Source organism: Pogona vitticeps, chromosome 6, assembly GCF_051106095.1.
Source record: "Pogona vitticeps strain Pit_001003342236 chromosome 6, PviZW2.1, whole genome shotgun sequence".
Classification (NCBI taxonomy): Eukaryota; Metazoa; Chordata; class Lepidosauria; order Squamata; family Agamidae; genus Pogona; species Pogona vitticeps.
The window spans coordinates 30079271-30106274 of record NC_135788.1 but is presented as its reverse complement, the minus strand read 5'-3'; the positions used below and the strand labels follow the sequence as shown (position 1 = coordinate 30106274).

The following is a 27004-nucleotide window of genomic DNA, read 5'->3' as shown; positions in this document are numbered from 1 at the left end:
GATTCCAATGCTGAATGATGCAGTTAATAGTAATAATAGTAATAACAAGAAATGTACAGTTTGTTGGGATGTGTTGGACTTCAGGACATGGTAGGTCCTAGATGTTGAAATTTAACTGATGAAATAAATTCAGTGCTCTTGCTGTGGAATTTCTAGTTTTAAATCATTGGAATATCCTCATATATTTATTCCATTCAAAGTAATCTCAAACTATTCTATATGTGAAGAAAGAATCTGGAAACATTTTCCCAAATCTGTAATCTCTCTCTCTCTCTCTCTCTCTCCCATCCCCATCCCCATCCCCCTGCAAACTAAGATTAAATTAATAGTAAATTAAGATTTTAAACTGCAATCCAAAACATAACTCCGTGGGGTTAAGCCCCACTGAAAACCTTTGGACTTATATCTGTGGAGTGATTTATAGGTCTGCACTTTCCTGTGACTGAACATAAGTAAGATATAAATGTTGCTGTGAAATACATTGCTTAAACTAAAATGCTGTACAACTATGTCTAGATTGTATATTGAGCAGACATGCCCTTTTGAATTTCAATTAAACTAATGTTTAAAGTTGCAATTGGTCCAGTAATTTTTGAAAGTGCTAAAGACAGAGGAGAATATTGAAAGGAAGGGAAAGTTTTTAAAGCTAGACTTTCACAACTACAACTTCATACTGCCTTTTCTTGGAGTGGGGTGGGGGAGAGCTGTTAAGTGTCCTGCTACACAGTGCCAACAATATTTGCGCCAGGGTTGAAGTTCTCATCACAGAGCTGCGCTTGAAAACCAGTCCTGTATTTTGACCATTGCTTGATTTTGTCCATTTATCTCCTCCTAATTGTTTGTGATGCTACAGTGCTGTGAAATTGGCATCCTTACTGTTTGTTTGTATACTTATTTTCATGATGCTCTGTACCCAGGAATGTAGCTATGACCTTCTCATCCACCCCCTGCCTTTTCAAAAAGCTAGAGCAGTGGTAATTGACAGAATTCTCCTAGGGGTTCAGAGTTCTCACTAGGTAGTAACCAGGTCAGAAAAATCTGCCTATTTACACCAGCAGCATGTTTAGCTCTCTGGTTATGCGAGATTGAGGGGGTGGTGGAAAGGAAAGAATTGTCTTTAATAGTTGAGGCGCTTCAGCTGCATATTTATCAGTATCCCTATTCTTCTGGGCAGAATGTTGCTTAAAATGACTAATCATAAACAGTCTATTCTCTTTTCAATGTATCCACAAAAGTGCCATTTGGAAACAATGGGATTTACATATGTATTGGAGGTGGAAAATAATTCAAAGTGGTGAATAGAGACAGGCCATTTCCTTTTGTTGCAGTTGTGTGATGTGTACACTGTGCCAAACCCATTCAAAAATATGTCCTATCCTGTGGCACGAGGGTGCTGCAGAGTCCTGGATAAAGTTTTTCTACTACTTTATATGCAAGGAGAAATATAAATTATTCCCCCCACCAGGAAAAAGTGTGTATTTGAGTAATTTATACTGGTGTTTTAATATAAGTACAGTATCTGTGTTTGTATCTCAAAGCATGAGTATGACATCCTATTAAATGCTATTCAGATGGTAGCAGTTCCTTTGGCCATGGCGCTTCTGATAAAAGCATTAATAGTATGGTGTGCTAGTTTGTGTGTCTGTAAACGTCCTGTACTGAATTTGTAGGTATTGCATTAAGTTGTTGCTGAAAAGGAGAACCGAATTATTTACTTGAAATAATCAGCTCCAATATGAATGTAATGTATTTTCCATTGTGGGAAACCCCTGCTGTTTATTCTGTAGCCACACACATACACATTCTGTAGACACACACACACACACACACACACACACACACACACACAGAGAGAGAGAGAGAGAGGGGGGGGTGTACGTGTGTGTGTGGATGTGTACGTACGCATGTGTGCGTGAGTGTGTATACCATTTCCCCGAAAATAAGACCTAACCTGAAAATAAGCCCTAGTACGATTTTTTCAGGATGCTGATAATATAAGCCCTACCCCAAAAATAAGCCCTAGTTAAGTGAAACCCCGCCCTCCACCATTGTGCAACATTATGCAGCGACGAGAAGATGACATGACTGTAAAATAAAACATCCTCTGAAAATAAACCCTAATGCGTTTTTTGGAGCAAAAATTAATATAAGACCCTGTCTTATTTTTGGGGAAACACGGTATATATACAGGGTCTTTTATATATAGTCTCTCATATATATATATATGACTAAGCCTGCTGTGTAATGGATGAGTCCCTTTCCAGATGAAAGAAAAATAAACCAAAAGAGAAGTGTATTTTTAAATGTATATTAGTTTATGCTTAAACAGATAAGTAGAATAACTTTAACATAAACGTTATATGAGAATGAAACCCCTATTTCTGACAACGTTAGTATTGATTTGACAAAGTATCTGAAATGTTAACTTAGACTAGCTTACAACTCAAAGAGATATGTGAAGAAATTGCTTCAATCCATCCTCCTTGTGTGTAGAAGATTGCACAAGATGTCCATGTAATAAGCAATTGGTTTCTTTAAAATGTTTTGGCTACTGAATAAGATTAACTTTGGTGACTGAACTTTCTGAAAGAGTATGTGTCATATCTGCTGCTGATAAAACAAAAGTGTGTGTTATGAGCACTGTGGAAGTTTTAAGTATTGCCTCTTGTGGGTGAAGTGTTTGCTATGAACAGAGCACACACACCCCTTTCAAAATTTGAAGGTCCAGTTATCTGGGTGTGGTGTATGAGGTCATCTCACCCTGATCGGTGACAAAGTTGGAGTAGTTTTTAATGTCTAAGGTTCTGACTCCATAGCTTTTTGGTACAGCGCTTAAATAAAATGTGTTGAAAAAAGAGACACAGCAATAGAAATAAAATGATTATTTTCTCAACACAATGGATTAATAAGATACTGGAATGAACTCAAACCAGTAAACATTTGAATTTGAAAGATCACATTGAAATGTTAGAATTAGCACACTTTACTTTTTGGGACATTGGACGCTATGGGTATGTTTCTTGGTGGAAGGAACATACTTATTACAAATACAGTAGTGGGCCAAAGAAGCAGTGCTAGGATTTATAGGGAAAAGATTTCTGAGACTTTAATTCTTCCAAGAAGCACATAAAATAATATCTTTTTGTTCACAGGGAATTAGTGCAACAATTTTGTGTGACTGTTAAGCTGTACCTGGCAATTTATTTCCTGCATTGTAGCCACTTTCTGGGGTGATTTTTAAAATGTGTGGTCTTAAGATCTGCATTCTACTGTCAAAGCTGCATCAGATTTGATAGCCCATCCGTGATGTTGGATACTTTGGTGGAGTTTTCAGGAAGTGTCTTGTCCTCCCGTGCCCCTTGGGCCATATCCTTATATGTTTCTTGTACCAATCAGAATCCTTATAGATAGAAGGAAGGCATGTTTTGTTTTAAACTACATTTTGGAAAAAGTACATCATAAAACAAAATCTGTTCAGAGTTTGGAGAAGACGGCTTCTTTAAGGAAATGTCTAGCCCTTTTGGAAAGCCCGAATAATTGGTCTCTTGCTTTAATGAGCCGCCAAAGCGAAGAGGAAGTACTACTGGAAAATGTTGTCATGCTCTATAGAAAGTTGTTTAAACAAGAAACAGAATACATAAAGCAGTTTCCCTGTTTAATCTGCCTTGCCTGATCTTCTCTTTCTCCTGTCCCCTCCGCATTGCATACAATGTTGATCCTATGTGTTTTTCTCCCTTTTGAGAACATGTTGTACTGGCTCCTTGATTTTACTTGATATTTCATTCATTGAGGGTGTTCCTCAATTTGGGGCTGTGCTATCTCTGAGGCAAAAGTGGAGAAACAGATGTATTCATATAAAAAGTTCAAATTGACTTGGTCCTCTCTCTCTCTCTCTCTCTCTCTCTCTCTCTCTCTCTTTTCCCTTCACACCCTGATAGGAAAAAAAATATTGTAGCTGAGGCCACATGTTTGTTGTTGGATTCTGTTTTTGTGAATGGAAGCAGAGCTTCAGTTCTGACTGCTTGTCTTGAAGAATTGCTTAGGAGATCAGCTGTCTCATTCACTGGCAGAAAGAATGACTCATACATCTGCTGCCTTGTTTGGCTCCAGGTCATTGTTACAGTGGATAGAGCTGGTTTTAATTAAATATCAACTCCTTTTGTATGGGATGATGCCTAGTTTTTTCATCCTCTCCCTCCTTCCCCTATACTTTTTTTTAATGGGGCGAGGGGGATGTTTGGGGAAGAAGAAAATAAATTCATCCTTGGCTTATTGCACTTATCTTCCAGTCTGCTACCGGCTTGCTTGGATACTAAATGTTAGCATCTGTCCTATTCAAGTACCATGCTCAGTTTTCTTCCTTTTTAAATACAAAGTGTTTTTAATACTTAGTTAAAATGTGAAATGCACGAAGAGGATGAGCCTGTGTAGGCAGGCACCTGAGTCAGTCCTGTTGCACACAGGTGGAGCTGAGTAAACAGATATGGGTCTGTACTATTAAGTTGTTTCAATTTTGAGTAATTCTATTTTTAACCAAGCAAGAGATTTCAAGAAATTTAAAATCCAAAGTGAGATTGCCTTGTAAAAGATCATACTTAAGACATTGTTTCCTTTACTTCTCTACCCGTGAGAGATGGCAAGGAGCTGGATCAAGGAGGGGGTACACGGATGTTGGCTAAGGAAAAACATTTGGTAGTAATCAGGTTTAAGCTAAGAACAGATGTTCCCCCCCAAGGAAGAGTCTGAGAATTGATGGCAACTTGTCTGTTAATGCGGAATGGACCTGATATTATTGTTCAGTCTATTACTAAGATTGCCGCATGCCTAAGCTCATCAGTCTCATTAATTACATAGTCTCCATCTTTGAAATGACCACTGCAGACATTTAAACATCCCCACTTCTCCATATCCTCAGCTGTGTTGTATTGATGTATCCCTTTCTTTCCTCCCCCACCACTGTCACCATATTCAAAAGTACTGTGGCTTTCTTGACAGCTTTACAGAATTGCAGCATTGGCAATGACAAGAAAAGAGGAAATGAATGATATATAAATATGCCTGCAGTTACAACACTCCAAAGTCATATTTTTCTTTTCAGCCATCCCAGTTTTAGTCCTAGTTAACTGTCTCCTTGCTGGTTTGACTTCTGAGTCCTTCAAGATTCAGAACTGGAAGTTTTCTTTTTTTGGAGAGGGATATTGTGAAGGCATTTCTAGCCAGTTGACGTTCATGCAGCCACTGCATTTTACTTTTTAAGAAATCAAGAAATAGTGCTTCTGCAGCAACAGGCATGGGCATAAGATGGTTGGACACGAAAGTGTCTGAATGTTATTCGTATATGAAATTTAAATGGGAGTATTCATTACTGGTTCTCATGTCTACTTTATATTCCATCAATAGTGCCCTTGTTTGCATTGTTAAAAATAAGTATAACATATCATTATAGCATCAAATAAAACTCTGGGGTATCAGAGAAGAATCAGAGAATATCAGAATAGAAGCCCATGCACATTTCCCCCCCCTGAAATTGGATTTAAAACCCAACAAGTATTAGACTTCAGACATTCTTTCTCCTGGGTTTGGACAATGTAATTTATTTTTAAAGAGCTGTTAGTTTTGTATTGTGTTTCTACAAATCATATATATATATATATATATATGCATGTGAAAAGCAGCAGTTGGTCCCTCCCCATTGCCAGTTTGACATCATGAGGAAGAAGTTAGTAAACTCAGCCAGATGTTATATCTAATTTAAAAATCAGTGCTAATGAAAGATTTCTCTTGTAGTTTTTCCATCTTTTGTAAGTGGAAACGAAAACTTTTTTTTTCTTTTTTGGGATGTGGGGTAATGCTATTAGAATGTACCCACCTGCTACATTGTACTATACTGTAGAACAGTGGTTCTTAACCTTTGTTACTCGGATGTTTTTGAACTGCAGCTCCCAGAAACCCCAGCCAGCACAGTTGGTGGTGAAGGCTTCTGGGAGTTGCAGTCCAAAACTCCTGAGTAACCCAAGGTTAAGAACCAGTGCTGTAGAAGATCTGTAAAAAATTGAAACAAGTCATGAAACAGGTTACAACAACTATATGCAATGCTGGATTTGCTTCAGATACCTGCAATAATGGAAGGGTGTGTGCTTCAAAATCAAGCCTCATCTTCCATTGGACTTCCATTGATGAACCATTGTCCCCCAGTTGACTAATTATTCAATGCAAAAAAAAAAATTCCCTACACAACCGCCCATGTGAATAAACACCTTGTGGAATGCTGCTGCCAACTTTATATCTTCCCTGGGACTTGCACAACGCAGTGGTTGAACAACGGGAGTTGGCATTAGGAAATCCAGCGTCAAGTCTCTGCTTAAATTTATCTGGTTATTGTATTTCATTCTTATGTTTAGCATGAAAAAAAACCTCCAGACTTCATACAGAGGTAATGCCTTTAAAAGACAGGGAGCCCAAAATATATATGTATGAGTGTGTGTACTTTTGGTTAGCCTATCAAGTGTTTTGGAATGTCTCTACCTGTCTGCAGAGCTGGGGGTCAGGAGTTTGAATCATCACTGTCTCGAGAGAGACAAGCTGAGATCACCCACAATGTATGTGGTTGGTGAGGTTATATGCTCTGCCAGCTACGTTGTCTCCAGAAAGAAGGGTTTGAAAACCACTTCTCAGTACTTTATATCTAGAAGGTCACTATAAGTTGGAATCAACTTCACAGCATTAGATATTGTAAAAGTATAAAGTGAGGCACTTCGACTCAAAGGGTTACTGCCATGCAAAAACTTCTACCCAAAGTTTCTTGAAGGAAAAGCAGGATGCAGTCTGTCAGTCACAAGGACATTGTGGTTTCACCTAGATGAAGAAAAAAGGTTAATTAACCATATGCACTATTAGAAGTTTAATTATTTTAAAAATATAGGATGTGTGGAATTGCAGTAAGCAGTCTTCTGTGGATATAAGGAGAGTAATGTAAAGGATTCAGCATAAACTGTAGTTTGTCTGTTTGGATTGGAGACCCAATGTTCCTACACAGTATGCCTGTATGAACATAGTCATACTCCCTTGTGTCCACTGCAGAACTGTGTGCCCAGTGGGTGGTAGTTGCCTGGCCCCCATAAGCTGTTTGCACATTAAGGGCTAGTAGTTGCTGTGATCCCTTTGATCTTGCAATACGTAAGCAACAGATGCTAATGTAATTGGAATATGTGTTGTACTCCTACTCCTGATGCTGCCTCATATGTATCTCGAGAGTAATGGAGTCTAATTATGTCCAGTTAATAAAATTATGAGCAAATGATGATAGTGATAAAATGTGAACTGGAAGCATAGGCTAAGATGCAAAAAGCAGGGAAATTTATCCCATGATAAACATCTCGAAGAAATGTCTATGACAACTCTTTGCATTGCAGGGCAGACTGTTCTTAGAACAGTTAGTGTTATGGTTTGGAATGTAGCTTTTGAAGAAAACTGGACAAACACAAGTCCCTTAGTTAAGTTTAAGCTCTTGGAATCACAGCTCCCCCTTCTCCCTTTTTTTGTTCTCCTTGACTCATGAACATGATTCTCATTAACCTTAATAGGGGCTGTGCATACGTGTGTGTTTGGTGTCAGCAAAGTCCTTAATGATATGAAGATATCTCATTTAAAGGTGCCTTAATGCTGTGTTCGCTCATTAGTGCTGTAATAGTCCCATAGTGTGGATTATTCTTCCTACATCTGTCTGTGTGTTCTTTCTGGTTCTCGCTGTCTCTGTCTATCCATGTATATTATCATCATAATATACATACAGACACAGCTGTCTAATTTACCTGTATACCGAGAAAACATCAGTACCTGTTATGGTATCTTGTTTTAAAAGCAACTGACCTTGGTTTTAGATTTGAATGCCCAGTGGTGAGTTAATTTACCAGCTTGAATTTTTGTGTGTGTGTGTGAGAGAGAGAGATTCCAACAGTGGTTGTGATTATAAAACAAACTTGCACCAGGATGAATGTTTGGTTGACAAATACATTTTTGGGAGAGTATTAAATTCTGTGTTGTAGTTAAAAGCACAAACATACACTCCTCTGGTATTCTCCATATTCTAATTAATCTCCTATTTCACAAGCTCCACTCTAATGTTTCTCTATTCAGAAAGTGCTACAGCTGTTCAAATGTAACAGCATAAATAGCTTCCGTCGATTTTTGCATGTATTATGGTTGACCTGCTATTACTATTCCTAGTAATAGTAGCTTAATTTATTGCAACAGAGATGCAGATGTACCTCCAAAATGTTGCCTGAAATGCAAGCATAAATCTGGTGTCAGTAACTGTTGCATGTAGGTAGCTTAGAAATGAAGGCTGTTGCTAGCTAACACGCCACCTTATTTAATGAAATAAATACTATAGTGGTTTGATGTGGACCCAACATAATGAGAGTCAATTGTCAATTGGAGTTCCTAGGCAGAGGTTCAAATGCAGACTTTCCAAAGGACAACTTTACTTATCAGTTCTCATACATTACTTGGTTTGTATTGAATAATAGTCCTCTTTTTGATTTGGCCTCAGATATCCCTAAAAGAACTGTTTCATGTTTTAGTGGCTTGTCTATGTTAATTTCTTTCTTTCTGTTTTCCTCTTTACCCTATTCTCAGCTCAGGTACCTGACAATGATGAGCAGTTTGTACCAGACTACCAGGCCGAGAGTTGTAAGTATAGTATGACTCACCACTTTTCTTTACTCTTTTTTTTTAAAGGAAAACATGTTCAGTGTCTAACCTATGTTTAGTCAGCAGTCATATGGCAAATGTGGCCAGGTTCCATTACATCATCATAGAAACACATGAAGAAAGTAATTGCTGGATGGCAGCCAGGAAAAGTGGTTTGACTGAAACTGGTAGTCTTGTTTTTTCTTTTGTGAAGTGTGAGTTTTTGTGGGGTGATAAATATAGTGCACTTTTCTAACCAAGTAAGCAATGTATTTTGAGAACTGTGACCATTGGTGCAGGAGGGTCCAGCTATGGCTATCCATTGGTTGTGATTTCCTACATCTCTCACCAATAGCCATGCTGCATAAAGCTCATGGGAGTTGCAGTGAAACATCCAGACGCCACAGTTGCCCACTCTTGCTCTGGTGCCTTCTGTCATTATTGGTAAAAGTACTAATGGAACAAGAGCCATGGTGTGGCATATAAAATGGCCAAGCTGCCACATGATGATTTTATCATTGTCAAAAGATATCTTAAATATATGGCCTGAAGTGTAAGTCAGGAATTGCAATGTAGTTGGATCCATTGTCGCATCCTCTCAGCAGCCCTTGTAACAAAACACATATAATTCACATTTATTGCTTCTTGTCTGTAGATGTGAATTTCTTAGGTCTCTTTGGAGGCACATACACAGGTTCTTTCTTCACTATGTCATTTGCTCACTCCTTGTGTATCTCTCTTGTGGTTTCATTATGTTTGCTCTTACTACTTATGACATAGGTTCAAATTCAGCTATATTATTTCCTAATGAGCCCTTCACACAAATCCTAACAGAATAGTAGGCATTCTATTTTAGTATTAAACACCAGCATTACTAATTATCCTTCAGGAAGCATGCATAAATGCTAGAGAAAATTTACAACTTTGAAAAGTTAAATTTTGAGGCTATTACAATGCCTGGAATCCATCAGGCAATGACGCCATAAAAGCATAAGTAAACATTGATAGAGAAACTGTCCTCGTAGTGAATGTGTCTAGGATTTTCTTTGCCTTGGTTCACAGAGTGTACGTTTTACTCTTTGAAGCTGATCTTGGAATGGGAATGATTGTTCCTGTAGTAAGCCACTGCCATTTTTGTTTCACAAGCATAGAGGTGTTTACCATTTGTTTCTCAAAATACATAGCACTGCACCCTGTGAAGACAAGGAGGGAAATCTTGAATTTTCTCTTCTACAAAATGCAGTTCAGGTAATCCCATGTGATGCTGAAGCTAATGTGAGACCCATTGCTTTAAGTAAATAATGGTGCAGACCCTAGGTTTTTAACCTTTGTTACTTGGATGTTTTTGAACTGCAACTCCCAGAAACCCCAGCCAGCACAGTTGGTGGTGAAGGCTTCTGGGAGTTGCAGTCCAAAACTCCTGAGTAACCCAAGGTTAAGAACCAGTGGTGTAGACAGTTCAGGGATACTTGTATTGTATTGCTAAAAATACTTATTGTTTATCTGAAAGAGGATGCCTTAATAGTTCTTTCCTAACTGAAAGTTCTGGAGAACCATCATTAGCATGCCAGTTTGGGTTTTCTTGTGTCTCAGGATCTGCAGCAAATTATATAACCACTTTTATTTATTAAAGCCAGTTGCCATGACTAATTTTTGTGGTAAAAGAGTCCCTACCAAGGCCTGCTCCCATGTAGTGTGAAAAAGGGGTTTTGTGAATGTACTTAGCAAATTCACAAACTACTACATATGGAAAATAACTACAAATGGTCCTTTCAGTATATGGTAATGTGATATTTCACTAAAATCTCATCTGTGTGTTTCATAAGATCGCTTTATCATGTGAAAAACTGGTCTTCTACATCAAAAGATGGCATTGTTCCTTTCAAAGTAGCTGACTTCTGAAAGAAAGATACAAACTTCAGCAATAAATCGGCCGTAATTCTAGGGAATACATAGTCTGCTGTCAGGTACTTCCTATTAATATTCTTTTCTGATTATATATTAAAACAGACTCTCTAGACCTATAGTTTAGGACTTTGTCCCATTAAATAGACACAACAATTCTTGTCAATTTATCTACTTTTCTTTGTCATAATTGACTTGCATGGTAATCTTTCCCTGGTTCAAAAGATTTTATATAACCAATTATTCACTTGCTTAAATATGTTACTGATGAAACATTGTAACCTTTTAAATTAAACATTTGTTTATTTTAACATTCCAGTTTTGTAAAAGTGATCTTCAATAGATAAAATTGAAAGAAATTTGTTGTACATATTAAGCAGTGGAGTTAAATAATAACCTCCAAACCCTTTTAAAACAATGCTGCTTGTTTTTCATTAAATTATTTTAACATGAAATGCTGTTTTGACAAAGGGGTTTTTAAGACAAACTTTCTCAACAAAAGACTTAATCCAGTTATTAATCCCAGCTAGGGGCAGACCCATTGACTCCAGTGGGATATAGATGAGTGTTGATTTATTAAAGCCCCATTGATTTAATAAGTCTACTTTAATTGGGACTAACAATTGGTTTTAGACCAAGATGTTTTCATTGTTATTTCATGTTATTATTCATGATTTTTTAAAGTCCACCTTTTAAAGTATGCTTGTGCACTTAAGATGCTTTAAAATTATGGAGCATTGGGACAACTAGTGCTCAAGATCTTCCATATGAATGCACGTGCAGAAAGAAAGAAAGAGAAAGAAAGAAAGAAAGAAAGAAAGAAAGAAAGAAAGAAAGAAAGAAAGAAAGAAAGAGAAAGAGAGAGAGAGAGAGAAAGAATTGCAGATGGAAGATCATAGTACTTTGTAAAAATTCTGAACAAGGCAGAGTTGTTGCTCGAGGAAAGCCTCCTTGGGACACTCCTTCTATTTCACCAATTATTGCTATGAACGAAGTCAATGATTCTTAGGAAAGGGCAGTGGAAGGCAAATGTGAAAACTTGTCAAATATTGCCAGGGTTTCTTGAATAAATGCTTCCCTTTGGAAAGCATTATCCTGACCTACTTAGAGGTATTCTACACAGATAAGTAGGTTTTTGAATGCATGTCTCATTGGAAGGAGATGAGTCCAGCAAGTATGGAGCTCCATTTGCAGAGAATTTTGAAAACATTAAATTGATTACTTGCTTATTGGGGCCTGAGGGATGTGAATCCACCTTCCAAATATATATACAGTATCATCAATAATATCAATGAAGTTCTTTCTAATATACTGTATATTAGGTGCATTTGAACCTTATTAGAAAGAACTTCATTGATATTATTCTAATTGTTGTGTATTCACAAGTGGGTGCATGCATAAACAAATATTCCTCCTCCTCTCCCCCTTCCTCCTTTGGACTGAGGCATTATTATTCTTTTGCTTCATATTGTTGTCTCTCAAACCTCTTTGACTACAAATTACACAATACTACATTGTGAGTATTTATTGTTTGTTTTTCTTGCTTTTTCTGTCTAAAGTAAAGGTCAAGCAAACTTCCTGTGGAGTTAATCCAGCAAAGGTTACAGAGTTTCCAACACAGACTTAGCTATGTACATTAAACCCATTGAGCGCTGTAAAATATCGGTGTAAACAAAGCTGTTGGGTAATTTCAAGCAGCAAGCCCAGGACTTAGAGATTTAAATCTTCACTTATTTCATTCTCTCAGGTGAGGATGAAAATGTCAAATGTTTTCTTCCTGTTGTGTGAGACTAGAAGAACTTCTATAAATTTCTCACATTTTGGGACTTTTAAAAAAAAGATTTTATAGGGCAGAACCCCACTTGTTTGTTGATTGGTTTTTGGTAATGCTACTGTTTATTTAAAAATGTGCTGGTCTTTTTACTAACATGCAGGAGTGAAAAACCTCATAAGGATTTATTTATTTTTGTCCTGGTGTCTCTGTACTAAGATACATTTATTGTTGGGGATGAGAAAATGTGCATATGTTACATCTGTACATAGGTCCTACTTGTATAGATTTTTAAATGCAAATATAAGTTTATGTTTTTGACAGTTAAAGATCTTGTCAGGTGCGGAGGTTAAAACGGAACTCTGGAAATGTTTTTCATGTGACAGGATTCAAGACTGGATGAATGTCATTAGGAATTTTACAGATGCATTTTTACATCTCATTTAATGGAGTAAAGAGCCTCGTGGCACAGTGGTTAAAACGCTGTACTGCAGCTAAAACTGTGCTCACGACCTGGGGTTCAAATCCCAGGTAGCCGGCTCAAGGTTGACTCAGCCTTCCATCCTTCCGAGGTCGGTAAAATGAGTACCCAGCTTGCTGGGGGGGCAATGTGTAGCCTGTATAATTAAAAATTGTAAACCGCCCGGAGAGTGCTTGTAGCGCTATGGGGCGGTATATAAGTCCAATAAATAAATAAATAAAGAAAGAAAGAAAGAAAGAAATAATAAAGATTCAGTGTTGTTAAAACTAGTATCACAGGCATATCTTTAGCTGAATAAAAAAGGAAAATGTAAGAATTAGTAATTGATGAAAATAAAAATTATAGAAAGGTTATGAAAGCAGAGATAAAATAGCCAGCATCATTCTGCCCTAATACATGTCCATACTATGTACAGTTCTTGGTGCCACACTTACAAAAGTATATTGTACAGTAGGGAAAGGCCCATTAAAGGGTTACTCTGAGGTTACTCTGATCTGAAAAGAGGGGAGGTGAATAACAAGGTATGAAACTATGCATGTAATGGAGAACGTAGGCAGAGAGAAGCTTTCCTCCTTCTCTTGTAACACTTGAACCTAACGGAGTTATCCACTGAAACGGAATGGGACACAATCAGGACAAATACAGTGGTGCCTCGCTTAGCGATGTTAATCCGTTCCGGGAAAACGTTGCTAAGTGAAAACATCGCTAAGCAAAATTAAAAAGCCTATAGAAATGCATTAATTGTTGTAAGCCGCCCAGAGACCTTTGGGTAGAGTGGGCGGCATATAAATTAAATAAATAAATAAATAAATAAATTAAAAAAAACATGATTAATGTGTTCCTATGAGCTTAAAACCTCACCTTTAAGCGAAAATCCTCCATAGCGCCGCCATTTTCGCTGCCTCTTAAGCGAGGAAAAACAGTGGGTGGCCATTTTGTTTTCCCCGGCAGCCATGTTGAAACCACCGATCAGCTGTTAAAAAAGGGTCGCTTTGCGATGATCGCTTCCCTGCGATCATTGCAAAGCGAAAAAACCCCATAGGGACCATCACAAAGCGATCGCTTTTGCGATTGCAAAATCTCCGTCGCTGAGCGATTTTGTCGCTCAACGGAGTGATCGCTATGCGAGGCACCACTGTAAAAAGAAATACTTTTTCACACAGCCTGGAGCTGAACTGTTGAATTCACTGTGACAAGAAGGTACGAGGACTTCCAATTTCATGGCATTAAAAGGAAATTAGTAAATTCACATTGCTAATGGCTAGTAGAACAGGGTGGCCACATGATCAGTTCCATCATTCTCTGTGTGCTTCAGTTACTGAGGAATGCAAGATAGAGGCTTTGTTGAATTTCATGTCCTGCTAGTGCAAGAAAACAATTCACCTCCATTTGAACAAAATGCTGGACTAAAGAGGACCCTGATCTCATCCACCATGGCTTCTGTTATGTTCTTAATTCAGCTGAAAGATGGAAGATTTCAAGTTTTCTAAGAGTCTCCCAAAATAAAATAGAATTTAGAAAAAATAAAAAAAATGTAGTATGGAAAGAAAAAGGACATTTTTCTGTCCAGCTAAAGAGCAGCAAAAATGGCCTCTTCTCCCTTCTGGGGAAACATGAAGTTCACCACAGTCTAATTGAAACGAAAACGAAAAGAAGATCCATAAGCAGACAAAAGAGGAAGAAGAAATGCACCCCATAGCTAGGTTTCTTGGTAAAAGTGGCCACCATAATGTTTGCAGCACACTCAGGGGAAAATAAAATACTAGTTACAAGTACAGCGTCAGAAATCTCCTGTGTGTTTGGACTTAATTTGAACAATTCTATAGGATTGAATGTAACCTGAGATATTATATTTAGAGGGACTCAACCACAATAGCAGTTTTTATCCCTTTTTACCTGCTTTTTAACCTGTTTTTACTATGCTTCGGATTGATAATTCTTGAGATGTCTGTTCCGTTTGCTGCTCCATTTCATTCCTGTGCCACCCCATTCTGGGGTCTGTGGATTGTAATTTTTCTCAATGGGAGATACTGTGGCCACAGAGAAATTGCAGCTCTGTCCAAAGAAGGAGAACTTTAATAGGTATAAAAATAGAGGAACATTTCTAGGCTGCAAAACAGTATTGAATCTGCTTTATTTTCATAGCAGATTTCAGAGTGATGGGGGTGAGGAATCAAAACCAAACCAGCAGTAGATTTGAATTACAAATCTAGTAGTGACAAAAGCTTAAGCCAGTAGCTTCCAACTTTGGGTCCCCAGATATTCTTGGACTACATCTCCCAGAAGCGTTTACCATTAGTTATGCTGGCCAGGATTTCTGGGAGCTGTTGTTCGAAAATATCTGAGCACCCAACGTTGGGAGCCAGTGGCTTAACCAAATTATAAAGAGAGAGTGCCTGAGGGATGTATTTGTCTATGCACAGATAATTGGTACGTAAGCTGCAGTACCTGAGGTAAAAGGTAAAGGTTTCCCTTGAAATTTTTAGTCCAGTTGTGTCCGACTCTAGGGGGCGATGCTCATCCCGTTTTCAAGCCGTAGAGCCAGTGCTTGTCTGAAGACTGTTTCCGTTGCCACATGGGCAGTGTGACTAGGGAACACCGTTTAACCTTCCCACCGAGGTGGTACCTATTTATCTACTCGCATTTGCATGCTTTTGAACTGCTAGGTTGGCGAGGAGCTGGGACAAAGCGACGAGAGCTCACTCCATCGATCCTATGACTGCTGGTCTTCTGACCCTGCAGCACAGGCTTCTGTGGTTTAGCCCACAGCGCCACCACGTCCCCATACAGTACCTGAATATACCCCTTAAGTGAGGGTATTTTTCTCTCCTGAAAAATATGCCTGCAGGTCACTTTAATGTATGTATACATTTTATAAAAATGTACGTAGTATGAAAGTAAGAAGACCCTTGCTATATAGAACCAAAGCCTTCTCTGATCCAGTACACCATTTCTGAGTTTAGCCCTTTGCGGGTATTTTCATCTGAGGTTATTTCTTGTTGACTTTGCAGTCACTTCAGGTGACTATATTATGGCTCTGAACTGGAGTCATCTTTGGGAGTTGCAGGGAGCACTCATGCATGATTGACATGGTACTGCTGTGATCTCATTGCTGCCATCTGCAGAGGACAAGAGAAGCGTTGGCATATGGTCCCTTTGCCTGCTTGATTCTCTTTGAGATTTAAGCTTCGTAATTTGCAACCTCTTACCTACTAAGCAGTGTTTTGAAATAGTTACCTTTTTTGGATGACAACTCCCAGGATTCCCAAGAGCCCACAACCACTGGTCTGCCTTGCCTGAAGGATTCTGGGGCTGTAGGCCAAAAAGAACTTTTGGAAGCTGTAGCTAAAGAAACAGTTGCAAGGAGCATGCTTCCTGTTTCTTCTCCATGTTTGTACTTGTGTACAGACGGCTTTACCAGCTATTAAATATCAAGATGGAATATCCACGAATCCTTTTAACAGGTCTGTTTGGCCACTCAAAGCGAATGTGTGAAGAAGGGCAGCAGGATCACACGTGTTCGTATTGCCTTCAGAAACCCCATCCTTGGAGAGGGAACTTCAGAACTTTGTGCATTGAGTATAGAGATGCAGTCATCTCTAGTCATGTAGAAGTCTTAATGCGATTGGGAACCAAGCATGGGATTTTTAGGTTTCTTGTACACTGCAAATCTCAGAATTCACTAGGAATTTCCTCCTGCCAGAATTCTAAGAGCCGCAGCCAAGAAATCTAAATTCATATAGGAGTTTTTCAGCGCACATATTTGGCCTTGGTAGGCCTTTGGCACAATCATTGGTTTCCAAAGAAGAATCAGTGTTTGGGAGGGATAGGTCTGGGGCACTGCAAGGGTTTATGGAACTGGCTGTGTTTTGAGAGGCACCCTTTATATAGTCTAATGGGTAGAGAAGCTACCAGTCCTATAATCCCTTGAGACACCCCTGGAGTTTAGCCACTCCAAGCCATTTACTTATTCTTTAGAGGCAAATGGTTGGGAAATGAAGCCCTTATGTGACGCTGAAACAATTCTTCTGTGAACTTAGATTTTTTGGCTGTAGCTCACAGGTTTCTGGCCTGGGGGAATTCCTGGCAAATTCTGGGTGTTTCTGTGTAAGAAATTCAAAGCTCCTGTGCCTATTGGGAACCCTGGGAATGCCGAGTTCCTAGCTATATTGGAGCTTCTATATACATCCAGGACAATATTTATAGGTAAAGATTCCCCTTGACTCTAGGACGCAGTGCACATCCCCGTCTCCAAGCCATAGAGCCAGCGTTTGTCTGTAGACAGTTTCCGTGGTCACGTGGCCAGCACGACTAGGCACAGAATGCTGTTACCTTCCCACTGTGGTGGTACCTATTTATCTACTTGCATTTGCATGCTTTCAAACTGCTAGGTTGGCAGGAGCTGGGACAAGCGACGGGAGCTCACTCCTTCGCATGGATTTGATCTTATGACTGCTGGTCTTCTGACCCTGTAGCACAGAGGCTTCTGCAGTTTAAAGTGCAGGGCCACCACGTTCCCCTTAGCTCTTTTCCTGGGACTCATAGAGGAGAACTGAACCCCCAGCCTCTGCTCTGTGTATAGAGATGGGCTATACATCTAAAGATGTTTTCCTCAAGATTGGGACCAAGGCAGGTGGGACTGGTTTGTCTTATCTGTCCTCTTCACTCATTTGTCTTACATATTTGAAGAACAAATGACAATAAAATATAATGGCATGTATCTGGTGTTTTTTATACAGTGTGTTCTCTAGTAGGAGTCTCTAGACTGAGTTTTTATGGACTTAAGTCCTTGTTGGCCCCTCAATTCACTTCAGCAGAGTAAAATAATTTTAATAATATAGTTCCCTGTTTCTCTTTTCTTCTGACCTCTTCGGTTTCACTTTGTGGTTAGCCCTAAGCATTAGCCTGTATTTAACAGGAGTTCTTTTTCTCTCTCTAGTGAATCTTTTTGGGGCCTACTTAAATTTGATGAAGCCTATTCCTCATGAATATAGCAAGAGAGAGGGCTTGCCACCAGGCTTCTTCTAGTCAATAATGCCTTTAATCTGTGGTTGTACTAGCAACTTGAAAGCTTTATTTTGGTTTTAATAAGTAGTTCCTGGGTTTTTTTTCCTGCAGAGTATGGAGATAGATTTTTTTAATATGTAACTCCTAACTCTGAAGGGTATGAAGACCTTGATATATTTAGCCGCAATATTGATCTGATACACAACTTGCAGAATACTACTATAGAGCAAATGGCTGCTTCATACCAATATATATACACAACATTGATGTCTAATCATTTTGGAAGCTTTATTTTTTAAAATGACCTTGCAACTATGAGGTAAACACCCTTTGCTCACAGGAACTGTCATCTCACCACTATATGGCCCATGTAGGCTCATACAGCTACCGTGTTTCCCTGAAAAATAAGACTTACATTAATTTTTGCTCCCAAAAACACATTAGGGCTTATTTTCAGGGCATTTTTTTTTCTTGTACAACCATCTACATTTATTCAAATACAGTCATGTCTTCTTCTTCTGGTTGCTGCACAATGGTGGAGGGCGGGGTTTCACATAACTGGGGCTTATATTTGTGGTAGGGCTTATATTACGAGCCCCCTGAAAAATCATATCAGGGCTTATTTTCAGGGAAACAGGGTAAGCAGGGTGGATTCTCTCAGGATAGAAATCACTGCGCATAGTTTTAATTTAATCATGTGATTCCCCCCCAAGTAATTATTGCTTGTTATAAGCCTCACATTTACATAGATTTCACAATACATATTTTTCACAGTCTTCATGTCCCTATTGACTTTTCCTCTATGTATCTTCTGATCATTGACTCAGACGTTAAAAATGTGTCCTGGGTATATTGGGAAAAGTACATATTAAGTTTAGAACAGGAATAGGGATTTTACGTTCTGTAGGTTCAGTTGCAGAGGGACATTGCTAGGAATGTCATTCTGAAGGAAGGTGTTGAAAGCAATGTTTTTTCCTAAAGGAAAAAAAAAGGATATCCAAGAATTTCCAGGATTGTATCATGTTAATAGAAAGGCAGGAAAAATATCCAATCAGATTTGGAAAATAGGGCTGATTCAGTCAGTTATTTCTTATTTCTATGTATTGCTCTTAACAAGTGTGTGTTTTTCAAGAACTTGGTTTAAAAATTACAATGTTTTTGTACTCTATTAGAATGAATACAGGGGGTGGGGTTATAAAGATTAACCTTAAATAAGACTGTAGAGCCTTGTGAACTTTGGTTCTAACCAAAGGACTGATGGAGCCTCTTTGTGGAATTGCTTCAAAATATGTATGAGTATATTGTTTCATAATATACAATTAGAACATATTCTTGTTTCATATGCAATCAGTGGTCCATAGCACATTTTAAATTAAAGTAATAACTGCACAGGGCTTATGCAAAAGAAAAAAGCATTTCAATAATAAAATTATTTAAAGTAATTTAAATAAAAAGTTTTATATTAAAAATATTTATTTTTTAAATCATTTATTTTTATCGACTGCATCTAAGACATTAAAGAGAGTTGCTAGAAAAGAGTTGCTCTCTTTTTTTCTTTTCTTGAGTCCAAGTAAGTATATGGCTCTTTTAATTTTTACTACCAGTTTACATTTTTGATTCACATAAAGGATATCTAAGGTTCTTGTTTTAGTATGTCCTTTACATTTGGGTCAGTAATGAGAAAAGAGGAATTCCATCCTGCTGTTTAATCCTGTGGAGGTTCACTAGTGAGCCCCCCCCCCCCGAAGGGGATGAGGTTGACAGGGTGAAGGGCAGGGACTCCATCTTGACAGCTAGCTTTGTTCTTTCAGGCAGCTGCGACGGGAGAAGCAAAGCACTTCAAGAACCAACGGTCTCTTGAGATGAAGACTCAGGGTGCAACTACATTGGAGAACTGAATTGGAACAATTTGATTCATAGCCCATGTTGCATCTGAAATTACAACTGGTGCTCACACAGGGGCTGTGAATTTATTCAGGAGTTCAGTGTTCATGCTGGTTTCAATGCAAGTCACATTCCAGTCCACAGCCGCCGCCCCCTCCCCGCCTTCCTTCATCTGGTCCTGCCTCCCTTTTCCAATCTGCCCTTCCTGGTCCCACCTCTGTTGATCCTTTAATGCAGTGGTCCCCAACCTTGGGCCTCCAGATGTTCTTGGACTTCAGTTCCCATAAATCCTGGCCAGCAGCGGTGGTGGTGAAGGCTTTGGGGAGTTGTAGTTCAATAACATCTGGAGGCCCATGGTTGAGGACCACTGCTTTAATGGTTTGTAGCCCAGAGGAATCACCTACCCCAGAGTGAGAGGGAAAGGAGGTGGACAAGACGCACTTGAGAGCGACAGAAAATGTTGCCTCCGTGGGAAGGCCTGCGAAGAGCGGTGAGACTTTGCCTGAGGGTCAGGGTGAAGCAGCTGAAACCCCAAATGAACTGTCTTAGGAATCCCTCAGATGGGGTAGGATTCCTATACGTACAGCCAGGAAACAGCCACAGGAGGGCTTGGTGGATGTGTTGGCTGGATGCCAGGATTTTGGGTGTGGCAGGGAGAGAAGAAGGATATGTGCCAGTGGCCTATGTTACTGGAAGCACCACCTACGTACATATAACCCTCACCCACTCCAGTCTTTACAAAAACTACCACGACATGGCCACTTGAGAGTATGTTACTGCATGCCAGTTATGTATTTATATGTGTGCAAACACATTTTGCTCTCCTGTTTATTTAACCCTATAAATGTTGTTAGATTTAAATGCTGTAAGCCGCCCAGAGACCTTCGGGTAGTGTGGGTGGCATGTAAGTTAAATAAATAAATAAATAAATATTTACAGCAAAGCTGCATTCTTTTAATGTGTTAAGTGCCCCTCAGTCTTGCTTTCACTAAAACAAGGATTTAACCTAATAAATAGCATTCTGTATCATTGTATTTGCAGCTAGTGGATAAGGGTTTTTAAAATAATTATTCTGACAGTCTCATTCAGATTTATTCTTAGTCAACAAAAAAAGTTTAGTTTTTAAGGATTTGGAGACTTTTGATATGTTGTGCCTCATTTTATATCTCATGCCTTATGATTAATTTGTGGCCCTGTCTGGTGTTAAGCCCAGCCTAGTGACATTTTTTGTGTGTCATGTTGGCGTTCCTAGGCTGGAGAAAGGCAATAGCTTTTTCAGGGAATAGAAGAAAATTATAAGGAGGCATTTCTGTCTGTAGTTTGTATTTTCTTTCCACTTTTACAGCAAGTGAACAAGCTTTGAATCATTTGAAAACGTAGGCCAGAAGAAATATTGGCAAAAGAGAGTCTTTCCTTTCTCTAGCCTGGGGGTGGGGAGCCTCTTTTGACATTTAGAATATAGCTCACCTAAATGTATGAGGAAAGGCTAGTCTTGCCTAGTTATGCTTGCTTTGGATGGACACGGATAGTGTGAGAAAGAAATCAGGGCTTCTGATCATGCAGACAGGCTGTATGCATACCATATGCCAGGGATGGGCAATTAATTTCTATAGGGGGGGGACATGAAAAATCTGAACGGTGTTCGGGGGCTGAACCAACTTTACTTAAAAATAAAATGAAACAGTGATGTTATGATTGTTTTTATTTTAAACTTGTTAATCTTCACAAATACTAAAAGAGTTTTTTGCGGTGTGTTAAAGATAAGCAACTGATCAACTTTAGTCAAAAAGCTATAAATGGTTTTGATGTTCAAAACTGTCCGCGGGCCAGACAGGAGTGGCTCACGGGCCAGGTCTGCCATATGCTCTTTCCCTTGAACTGGTTTTCTTCAAGCATTATAAATCCTCATTGTGAAAACATTTACAGAGGAATGCCTAGCCTTGCCCCTCTCTGTTGTTACTTCACGTTTTCAGCACAAAGGCTGAAAGGGAGAAATTACTGCTTATATCTAGGCTGTGCATATAAACAAGTGAACTGGAAAATCTGGGTTCTTGGTTTGAGTGTAGAGACTACATGCAAGCAGAAAGCTCCCCCTTTTAGATATGTTGCTGAAAGTGTGATATTGTAACTCCTGAATAGGGCTACTATCTCTTTGTACAAAAAGAGCTTTGGTGGAGCTTGTGGGCTAGCCTGCTTCCTTTCCTGAAATGTTCAAGTTAAGCTTATCCTTCATGCCTGAACAGAGATTATTCAGAGTAGAGGAGTGGGAATCAGCCTTAGTAGTGAAACATCGTTCTGAGCCATTGCCAGTGGAATGTACAAATATATAAATTAAGCATATGGACTATATAAAATAAAATTGAAACAGAAAAAAATTCTAAAAATTGAAACAAAAAACATTACACAATATGCAAGTATGAATCAGAATAGGAAAAATACTGGGTGTAGGAAAAATTTAAAAACAAACAGAAGTGTATTTTTGGATGTCTTTTAATAAAGAATTAAGTGCAGTAAGTCTGTATGTCAAGCAATTCATTCTGCTTTATTAATAATAACAGAAAAACACAAGACAGTTACTCTGTAACTGTTTGTTGTTTAAAATAAAGAGCTGGCGTTTTGTTTGTGTGAGCATGTAAATATGTGTGATATGCTTTGTATATTGTGCAATATGAATACAGGCATATGAATAAAAGTTGATGATACAAATTTATGCAAGGCAAGTGTAGTGATATCATCAACCATGGTCATATTTTGGTAAGAAAATGATTCCTACCTCCTGTCCAAGGTTCTTTAGCTCCCTTAGGGTGCCATTGGTCCTGGGGAAACCTTTGGGGACCACAGAATAGAGGTGTGAAATGTTAAATGTCTGACTGTTGCTGCCACCACCTGTATCGATATTTGGACATTTAAGACTCCCCACCATCTTGCTGACCCCAAAGACTTCCTCAGGACCAAAAGGAAGTTGAGGAAGCTTTTAGGCAGGGAGAATAGAAAGCTTTTTTATTACCACAGTGTGAGCACTGATGATGATGCCATCAGCCTTCAGTGGCATAACATTATATTACTGGATTTCAGCCAGTGTTTAGCATTCTGCCTTGTTGCTTAACAGATGTAATATTTGACTCATAGTGAACCTATGTTACATTATGGATAGTGATGAAGAGGCACTGATAGTCCTCATATTTCTTGAATTGGAAGCTTTGAAGAAGAGATGGATCATCTAATCTTGGCTTTATAAGTCAGTCTTTTCATAGCTCTGTTATGTGCCCTTATGTGAGCAGCAGATTGCTTTTCCTCCCCCCCCCCCTTCACAGTCCTTGGTATCCTTTAATTGGAGTATTTTCCTGTCCCTTATTACAGCTGTGGGAAGTGAACACAGTTTATCGACATAAGTAATGGCTCTGTCATAACATGAACTAAGCATATGTTGTTCATTAGATTAGACATGGTTAGTACTTACATTTGGAAGAGCAGCGTAATTAATTGGGGTTTGACTTTGGAAATCATGACTGGTTTTAAATAAAATAACCTACAGTTTGATTGCAAGTATGCCTTAAAGGTGAACTCAGCTGTGATCTTACATTTCTCAAGTAGAACTTTGCCAGAGAAAACTGAAGCAGGTTTGTTTAAAAGATATTTTTCTTTTTCTCTTTTTCCTTGTTTCTTACGTGTGTGATGTTTACATATCATAGGTAATAAGCTGGGTGGCTTAGACAAGTCACTTCCTGTCTCTCATCTAGATTCACTGTGGAGGGTTGTTGTAAAGTGGGCAGGATTATAACCAATAACTTATTGGAAGAAAGGTGAGACAGACATGTAACTAAAAAATACCCATGACCTTTCTGGAATGAAATTTTTTGGTACTGATAACGCTTTAAAAGCATCTCCTTTTTCTGTCTCACTGACAGGCACAGATGCAAACACGCACATATACTTTAAACAGTTTCCAGAGCAGTTCTCAAGAATTGTCCTTATAACTGTACAGTAGTCGAGTTAATCCAGTTCCTTCTTCATTAGAACCTAAGGAAGAAGTATTTCAGGACAATCAGTGATGATGCTTCTTGATTTCCCCAGTGCCAGTCAGTTTTCAAATGGACAGCATCAAAGGGCCTTGGTACCCTGCTCCCTCTCAAAGATATAGATGAAGAGAAAGAGAAGAGAAATGCTACACACAGCTGCTGTGTACCAAAGGACACAGAATGAGATGGATGCTTCCTGTTGGTATAATTCTACAAATTATACTTCAGCTGTTTCTTAGTAGACACACAGTTTGGGTGTTACTGATCTAAAAGTGTTGAAGTCCAAATGTTAATTTCAGCTATAGTAGTTCAGTTGATTCGATGGCAACTGTGTATAGGACCACTTATATAAGTTTCATTAATTCTCTACTCTGGTTGGGAATTAAGCACTAGATTCTGGGCAAAGCAGTCAAATTGGAAAATTTCATTCCTTTATCTACTGTGGTAGAGATGAAGACCATTTGGTCTGAAGAAAGGCAGAGAATAGAAAGATGTTAGTGTGAACATTTTCTGGAGAAAAGTAGTTGCTGGATTTGGAATGGTTTCTTGTTTTGGACTCCTTTTCTTGTGAAATCGTTGCCTTTTATGTTTATGATTCTTCTGTACCTTTTCCTTGTTCTCTTGTTGCATGAGAACTACAAAGGAACTTGTAACATGGCCCTTTCTTTATTTGTGCCTGAGCACTGCACAATTCAAAATCATGAACACACACACAAAATATAGGCAAAATCAAAAAGCAATTAAAATGTTAAGAGAATCAGACTGTTTTTGACCAGAAGTAGTCAGAGCTTGAGATGTGTACAGACACTTTTCCCTCGACTTCAGCTGTTGTCTCGGAGGTTGGCATCCATGAAGCAGGTGGGTGTAGTATTATTCCAGTGTAGCACTTCTGGAACTGCATGCTGTTGCCCAGAGGATGCGTAAGTATACTCACAATGCTTTCCCACTCTTCAGGGAGGCTCCTTCTGTGTCTCGTGTAACACGGATTAAGGACAGTGGTAATTTGGCTCTTTCTCACACACTTTTTGTAACCTGCTGGGAAAGAGAATCTGAACCTGCCTCAGTCATGGGGAACTTTTTTCCCTGTTAGGGCTGGCAGCATGCTTTGTTGGGAGCAACCATCTCTTTAAGACATCTATCTAGTGCTCTGTGGTGGCAAACTCTGCTGAAATAGCTCCCTAATTGTTTCCCAGCAGTAGGAAAAACAGGGTGTGTGTGTAAGTTGATGGAAAAATGGCTAGATATGACAAAACTTTACCATAGGTTCTAAAGGCTTCCCTTTCTTGTTCACACAGACAAAACATTGAGCATAGGAGGGCACGAAAATCTCTATGTGTTTGTGCATGTGAAATTTAATTTTTGAGATTAGAATTTGTTTTTGAAATTAAATAGCTATTATAGCCCTGGGTTTAATATTTCTCTTATCTGAACCAAGTAACGCCCACTATCAAGTCATTTCTATACACGTAATATTAGACTTGTCTAAGACTGCTTGCTGGCTACTCTGTCTCTTGTCTCCCCGTCTCATCCTCTCCTAGCATTTTCATCTATATTATGAGGATGCTGTATGTGAAGACCATATATAGTTCTCAGCTGTGTAATCTATGGACCATCCAGGATTTACACATAGTGTAAATTGAATGTAAAAGCATGTTATCATAGACCTGGAGACCTGGAAGGAACCACAAATGTCATTGGGTACAACGCTCTGATGGAGCAGGAAATACACCTTGCAGTTATGAACTTTAGGGAGCAGGAATAAGAGCAAGGAAGAATTATATTTGGGGACGTACAATCCCAGAAACTCTCCAGTTAGCATAATCAGTGATCATCCCACTTGAAATGGACATCCAAGTCCTGCTTAAAACAACCCTTTTCAATTATATCTGTACGCAGTACATACACATAAGAGGTAACAATGATTTGGGAGTGTTGTGAAGGCAACTAATGCTGCAAATGAGTGGTTACACCAGCAGTCGGAAGAATTTTATTTGCAGGGACTTAAGAAGCTGTTGGACAGATATCACAAGTGTGTTGACTTCCTGGGGGAATATGTAGAATAGTGTGGCAGTTACAGCTTCCTAGCTCATTTTTTTCTGGGTAAGGCTCAATACATGTCAGCACCCCCTCGTATCTTGGTTCAGTAAGATCTCAGTTGAGAGTTTGTGGTGCTTGTTTTCAGATGCAAGCATACCTTAAGTTTTCTTTGGCTTGGATTGCAGTTTTAGCCAGAGAAGGATTCATCTCACTTTTAAATTCATCTCCCCTCTAATGACCCTCTAAGCTTACTTACCTGCCAAAAGTAGAAAGGGAAGACAATGTGATAGAAAGAATCTCTGCCCTCTTGATGCTTGGACATCATGCATTACAACATGCCATGGAGAAGTAGAGCTGGGAGAGGACATTTTCCAAAAGGCTGCTGCAGCTGTATTTACAGCTGCTGCAGCCTTTTGGAAACTACATTGATCATGTCTCCTCCTTAGGAGTACTAGCTGAACAGAGGCAGAGAGAGAGGGAGAGAGAGAGATTGTTAAGGGTGCAGAGGGGAGGAGATTTGGAGATTTGTAACTGTGGAGATTGTGGATGGATCTCATTACAGGTCTAGTAGAGGCAAGGATAGAATGCGGGACAGATACGGTACTTTTCTGCACTAAAACCCCCACCGTGAGCAGTGGTTTATTGTCCAAAAAAAGCAACATTTCCAAACTCTGGGAATAAAATATGAATTATTTCAAGCTGAGGTAAAAATAAGCTGTGTCTTAATTTGGGAGGAGAAGAGGAATAACATAATTTGTTCTCGGCCAAAACTGATCTGGGGGAGGTTGCCATAACAGTGCAGTGGATATTGCACCAAGAATGCCATGCATAGGGAATCTACCCTTCATGATTCCACTGTGGTCTCTTCCCAAATGATCTGTGGGACTCTATCAGTCAGATGATAAATGCATTGTGCCTGTTGTATTCTTAGAAGCCTGTCAGTGTCCTGGTGCAGTAGACCTACCAGTGGATTATTGTGCGTGTCATGGTATTTCTGGCTATGGATAGGCAGTTGAAGTTCAGAGATCACTTGCTTATGTAAAAGGCCAAGTAGAAATTGAATGGGAGTCAAGAGAAAAACTTGACTTACATTCAGGCTTCAGTAGTTTTTGGCAGAATCTGTGTGTACAGTATGTGCATGTTGGGGGAGAGAAATGGCATACCAATTAAGTGAAGTATGAAATGTTTTAGGAATTCTTGGAAATACGG

The 27004-nt window shown here is 39.0% G+C and overlaps 1 protein-coding gene across 11 annotated transcripts in view; it reads left to right on the top strand.

The window, feature by feature from the left end:
- ETV1 (ETS variant transcription factor 1) overlaps positions 1 to 27004 on the top strand; it is a 91673-nt gene that overhangs the window by 5418 nt on the left and 59251 nt on the right. For 10 of the 11 annotated variants that reach the window (XM_073003250.2, XM_073003248.2, XM_073003247.2 and 7 more), the window contains one exon: positions 8638 to 8691. The exons of the other annotated variant lie outside the window; for it this stretch is intronic. In XM_073003250.2, coding sequence (XP_072859351.1) covers positions 8638 to 8691 — 54 coding nt within the window. The remainder of the gene's footprint in view (positions 1 to 8637; positions 8692 to 27004) is intronic. 11 annotated transcript variants of the gene reach the window in all.